Source organism: Leucoraja erinacea, chromosome 3 (genome assembly GCF_028641065.1).
Source record: "Leucoraja erinacea ecotype New England chromosome 3, Leri_hhj_1, whole genome shotgun sequence".
NCBI lineage: Eukaryota > Metazoa > Chordata > Chondrichthyes > Rajiformes > Rajidae > Leucoraja > Leucoraja erinaceus.
In genome coordinates, this window is record NC_073379.1 from 7981203 (window position 1) to 7987707 (window position 6505).

General features: G+C 47.4%; 1 protein-coding gene across 1 annotated transcript in view; it reads left to right on the forward strand.

Annotated features, from left to right (window-relative positions):
* Nucleotides 1–1488: 1488 nt before the first annotated feature.
* The window catches only part of LOC129695225 (PDZ and LIM domain protein 3-like), a 55435-nt gene continuing 50418 nt past the window's right edge, over nucleotides 1489–6505 (forward strand). The window contains exon 1 of the mRNA XM_055632004.1: nucleotides 1489–1662. Coding sequence (XP_055487979.1) covers nucleotides 1570–1662 — 93 coding nt within the window. The 5' untranslated portion in view covers nucleotides 1489–1569. The remainder of the gene's footprint in view (nucleotides 1663–6505) is intronic.

The following is a 6505-nucleotide window of genomic DNA, read 5'->3' on the forward strand; positions in this document are numbered from 1 at the left end:
GAACAATGGATGAAAGGTTTAAAAAAAGTAACGATGACAAAGGAAACTGGCCATTGTAAGCTGTTTGTAGGGTGAAAACGAGAAGCTGGTGCCACTTGGGTATGGGGTGGATTGAGAGAGAGGAAATGTAGGAGCTACCTGCTGAAGTGAGAGAAATCAATATTCATACCACTGGGCTGTAAGTGCAGGCAACTGGAGTTTAAGAGAGCGGTCACTGTATCTATAGTCTATCTGTCTATCTGTCTATCTGTCTATCTGTCTATCTGTCTATCTATGGAATTCCATGGCTGTGGAGGCCGTCAGTGGATATTTTTAAGGCAGAGATAGACAAATTCTTGATCAGAATGGGTGTCAAGGGTTATGGGGAGAAGGCAGGAAAATGGGATTATGAGGCAGAGATCAGCCATGATTGAATGGCGGAGTGGACTCAATGGGCCGAATGGCCTACTCCTGCACCTATTGTCTGTCTGTCTGTCTGTCTGTGTCTGTGTCTGTGTCTGTGTCTGTGTCTGTGTCTGTCTCTGTCTCTCTCTGTATGTCTATCTATCTATCTCTATCTATCTATCTATCTATCTATCTATCTATCAATTTTCAATTTCTATTTTCAATTAAAAAAAACGTTATTGGCATGATAAAATACATTGTTATATTGCCAAAGTATAAAACATAACATACATATTTAAAATGCATAATTATAACTACAAGTATACAGTGCATGGATAGACCTATATGGATAGACGCAATAGACCTATAGCCCTTTATTGATTGCTACAACTTGCAGCTGTAAGCAGAATAAAGAATAGCAAGTTTAGCAATTCAATATTAATTTCTTATTGTCAGTTGATGTCACTATGTGTGTGCGTGCATATGTGCATATTGGTCATTCACAGACTCTCAGGTTATGGCATGCTGTTACGTATTGTGCACCAAAATGTGCCGTATTTCCTTCACCAAGGATCTATCTATCCATCTATCCAACCATCCATCCATCCATCCATCCATCCATCCATCTATCCATCTATCCATCCATCCATCTATCTATCTATCTATCTATCTATCTATCTATCTATCTATCTATCTATCTATCTATCTATCTATCTATCTATCTATCTATCTATCTATCTATCTATCTATCTATCTAACTATCTATCTATCTATCTATCTATCTATCTATCTATCTATCTATCTGGGTTTCGGCCCGAAACGTTGCCTATTTCCTTCGCTCCATAGATGCTGCTGCACCCGCTGAGTTTCTGCAGCTTTTTTGTATCTATCTATCTATCTATCTATCTATCTATCTATCTATCTATCTATCTATCTATCTGTCTATCTGTCTATCTGTCTATCTGTCTATCTATCTATCTATCTATCTATCTATCCTCTCTATCCCTCTCTCTCCTCTCTCTCTCTGTCTGTCTGTTTCTGTAGCTCTGGGACACTCCTAAAGGCGGTGCTAGTGTGGGCTGGTCAGACATGCGAGAGGGTTTAAAGCCAGCGACACAGCGAGCAGACCCTGAGCAGGGAGAAGTTACCTTCACCGCTACTGAACCCCACCCGTCCCCCAAAAAAATGCCCCAAAACGTGGTACTGAACGGACCGGGCCCCTGGGGATTCCGACTGACCGGCGGGGCTGATTTTAACCAAAGTTTGACCGTCTCTCGGGTAAGTTTGTTACTGTATTTTAACACTGCGGGCGATAGCGTTGTGCACAGCACACACCGCCACACTGACCCAGATCTGTGCACGGCACGTCCTCACATCGTGTGAGATGGTTCTCACAGTGGGCGAGGGCTGCTCCATCAGCGGAAGGGTTTTCCAATTATCGTTCTGCAACTTTTAATGTCCAGGCTACAAATCCGTCCAAGCTTTGCCCATACATGGAGTTGGTGGGACTCCGGCTGAGCGGAATGCACTGAAGTCATTGGACTTCATTCTGAATCAGTCTGAAGACAGGGTCCAGACCCGAAACGGCGCCTGTCCAGTCTCTTCAGAGAAGCTCCCTGGCGCACTTTGTGATGTGGACATCTAGATCAAAGATCCTATAGGGTCTTTGGACAAGATTTCAGCATCTGCAATTCCTCGGGTTCCCTCCACAGATGCTGCCTGGTCCATTAAATTATAGAGTGGTAAAGTGATACAGCGTGGAAACAGGCCCTTCGGCCCAACATCCCCACACTGACCAACTTGTACCACGGGCCACAGTTTAAGAATAAGAATTTAGAATGGAGATGAGGAAACACTTTTTCACACACAGAGTTGTGAGTCTGTGGAATTCTCTGCCTCAGAGGACGGTGGAGGCCGGTTCTCTCTGGATACTTTCAAGAGAGAGCTAGATAGGGCTCTTAAAGATAGCGGAGTCGGGGAATATGGGGAGAAGGCAGGAACGGGGTACTGATTGTGGATGATCAGCCATGTTCACATTGAAGGCGGTGCTGGCTCGAAGGGCTGAATGGCCTACTCCTGCACCTATTGTCCATTGTCTATTGTACCATCTACTTGCATTTGGCCCATATCCCTCCAAATCTGTCCTATCCATGTACCTGTCTAACTGTTTTTGAAATGTCGTTATAGTACCTGCCTATAGTCTTCTGGCAGCTCGTTCCGTACACCCACCACTCTTTGTGTGAAAAGGTTACTCCCCCCCTCCAGAACCTTGTGTTGTGGGCAAGATTCCAGCATCTGAAGTACCTTGCATCACCTCCACAGATGCTGCCTGATCCACTGAGTTCCTCCAGCATTTTGCTCAAGATTCCAGCATCTGCAGTTCTATGTTTAGTTTAGTTTATTGTCACATGTATCAAGGTACAGTGAAAAGCTTTTGTTGTGTGTTCTGCTGTTTTCAAGTGACTGAACCATCCTACCAACAACTAGAGAGCTACTATCTGTCTCATTGGAGACCCTCGGACTATCTTTGATCAGACTTTACAGGTTTTATCTTGCACATTATTCCCTTTATCATATATCTGTACACTGTGAATAGCCTGATTGGAGACAATAGACAATAGATGCAGAGGTAGGCCATTCGGCTCTTCGAGCCAGCACTGCCATTCAATGTGATCATGGCTGATCATCCCCAATCTTTACCCCGTTCTCCCCATATCCCCTATTATTTAGAGCCCTATCTAGCTCTCTCTTGAAAGCATCCAGAGAACCGGCCTACACCGCCCTCTGAGGCAGAGAATTCCACAGACTCTGTGAGAAAAAGTGTTTCCTCGTCTCTGTTCTAAATGGGTTACTCCCTATTCTTAAACTGTGGCCCCTGGTTCTGGACTCCCCCAACATCGGGAACATGTTTCCTGCCTCTAACCTGTAATCATGTATTGTCTTTCCACTGACTGGTTAACACACAACAGAAGCTTTTCACTGTACCTCGGTACACGTGACAATAAACAAAAGTTAACTCAACTATTCAGTCGGTGGAAAGACTGACTACAATGGAGCAATCCACAGTGTACAGATACAGGATAAAGGGAATAATGTTTCGTGAAGAGCTGAGTTGATAGTCCAGTAGTGTCCAATTAAAGATAGTCCGATGGTCTTCAATGAGGAAGATAGTAGCTCAGGACTACTCTTGAGTTGTTGGTAGGATGGTTCAGTTGCCTGATAACAGCTGGGAAGAAACTGTCCCTGAATCTGGAATTCATAAGTTCATAAGTAATATGAGCAGAATTAGACCATTCGGTCCATCATGTCAATTCCGCCATTCAATCATGGTTGATCTATCTCTCCCTTCTAACCCCATTCTCCTGCCTTCTCCCCATATCCGCCTGACACCCGTACTAATCAAGAATTAACCTATCTCTGCCTTAAAAATATCGTCGGATCAAGGATACTCCAAGGGTCACCAATGAGGTAGATAGTAGTTCAGCACTGCTCTCTGGTTGTGGTAGGATGGTTCAGTTGCATTGAAACATAGAAAATAGAGAATAGGTGCAGGAGGAGTCCATTCGGCCCTTCGAGCTTCGAGCTGCCTGTTAACAGCTGGGAAGAAACTGTCCCTGAATCTGGAGGTGTGCGCTTTCACGCTTCTGTACCTTTTGCCTGATGGGGGAGGGGAGAAGAGGGAGTGGGCAGGGTGTGACTGGTCCTTGATTATGCTGCTGGCCTTGCCGAGGCAGCGTGATGTATAAATGGAGTCAATGGAAGGGAGGTTGGTTTGTGCGATGGTCTGGGCTGCGTCCACAATTCGCTGCAATTTCTTGCGGACTTGGATCTTGCTGGGGTTTCTAGATTAATCGGCTTTGGTAAAAAATAGCAAATTGTCCCTAGTGTGTGTGGGATAGTACTAGTGTTTGGGGTCATCTCTGGTCGGCGTGGAATCAGTGGGCCGAAGGGCCTGTTTCCACACTGGATCTCTAAAGTCTAAATTCAAAGTACAGATACGGCATTGAAACAGGCCCTTTAGCCGACTGAGTCTACACTGATCATCTACACTGTTCACACCAGTTCTATGTTATCCCAGTTTCTCATTCACATCCTACACACTAGGGGCAATCTGTTGTTGTTTGTCCTTCGAAGGAGGCCATGTCTTCAGTGTTTTTGTGTGTGGTTCCGGAGGTGAGCGTTGAGACCGATCCGGGCCCGGAAGGCTCGCACACATACGGGACACAGTTGGGTGGTCGCCGCAGTTGAAGTTGAAGTGGCTCTGGCCTTGCGCGCGGCACGTTACATCTGAGCTTGTGCTGTGCGCTTGTTCTCAGCTGCACGCGCTCCTGTGGTGATCTTGCTTCGCCCAGTTGGGCGGCACGGGCCCTGAAGTCATGACTTGCGCGTCGACTTGGATTAAAGTGAGGGAGGGAGAGTTGCACAAATCGCCAGCCTCGCTCTCTCGTCCCGGCCTGTCTGGATCCAGTGGCAAGACGTAGTCAAGACGGCCGGCGATAGGTCAGGATGCAGCGGATGGCGAACCAGTGTTCCGCGTGAACATTGCGCTCCACGGCGCTTTGCCAGGTCCACCTTCCTGCCCGTCGGACCCCCGAATGGTGGTCTCCTCCGTCTGTTCCGCCGGATCCAGTCTACAGGGGGCCAATTAACCCACAAACCTGCACGCCTTTGGGATGCGGGAGGAAGCCGGAGTACCCGGAGAAAACACAGGCGGGAAAACGTGCAAACCCCACACAGACAGCAGTCAAGGTCAGGATAGAACCGGGGTCTCTGGTGCTGTGAGGCAGCAACTCTACCGCTGTGACGCTGTGGGGGATGGTGCTACATTGGTGAAAGGCCCATCACTGCAGTATTTGGCAGGAGATGTGGAGAGTGGATGGGTAGCAGCTGTTGTTCAGTACGTCAGTATGTGGGAGCCCTTCCAAGGCTGGCTGGTCAACATTCACGAGCAACATGTTACTGTGGGTACAGTAAACTGGACTGGCCCAGCAAAGCTGAGGGACCTGTACTAGAAGGGACAGAGCCACCTGTACTTTTGAGAAGGCTCCGCTCCTTCAACATCTGCAGTAAGATGCTGCAGATGTTCCACCAAACTGCAGGCGTTGGAATCTGGAGCAAAACACAAAGCGCTGGAGGAACTCGGGTGACGTCTGTGGAGGGCATGAACAGAGGATGTTTCAGGGGTCGACCCTTCATCAGAATAAGGGGTAGGCCATTTAGAACGGAGATGAGGAAGAACCTTTTCACACAGGGAGTTGTGAGTGTGGAATTCTCTGCCTCAGAGGGCGGTGGAGGCCGATTCTTTGGATGTTTTCAAGAGAGAGCTAGATAGGTAGCAGAATCAAGGGATATGGGGAGAAGGCAGGAATGGGGTACTGATTGTGGATGATCAGCCATGATCGTATTGAATGGTGGTGCTGGCTTCTTCTTTCGTGTCTATTTTCCATGTTCCAAATGTTGGCCTCGCTGTCATCGTCCGTCCTGAAAAGGGCGCGAGCCTCCGGCGGCAATCAGTGGGAGCCATCACTTGTTGCAATAGATGACGGTGGTAGCAGAATTAGCTCGGGGTACTTCCAGTTTCCAGCCCCGCAACGTGGAAGCTTCTGCTAAAGGGACCATAATGTTGCTGTTTACGGTAGATAAAATCTCTGGTGGAGCCTTATCGATGCTCATGGAGCAGCTGATTGCTGCTGAATCAATCCTACTTGGTACACTAATGTCAAGGGCCTGTCCCACTGTACGAGGTAGTTCAGGGGTAATTCTCCCGAGTTTCCCCTGATCGAATTACGGTAATAGCCGTTCGTAGGTACTCGGGGCTCTAATGGACATTTTTCACAGTGCTGAAAAAACGTCACGTGTTTCCGCGTTTCCCCGAGTACCTGCCTTTAGCATTACGAGCCGCTACGAGACATCCACGAGCTCCGACGTACCCGTTACATACATTCTACGTACTTATCACGAGTTTGATTTTTTTATAACTCAGGAGAGCTCTTGAATTACCTCGTACAGTGGGACAGGCCCTTGAGACTGCACAAGGATTGTGTTGTAAATGGGTCGACTGGGCTTGTGTTCACTGGAATTTAGGATGAGAGGGGATCTTACAGAAACATGTAAAATTCTT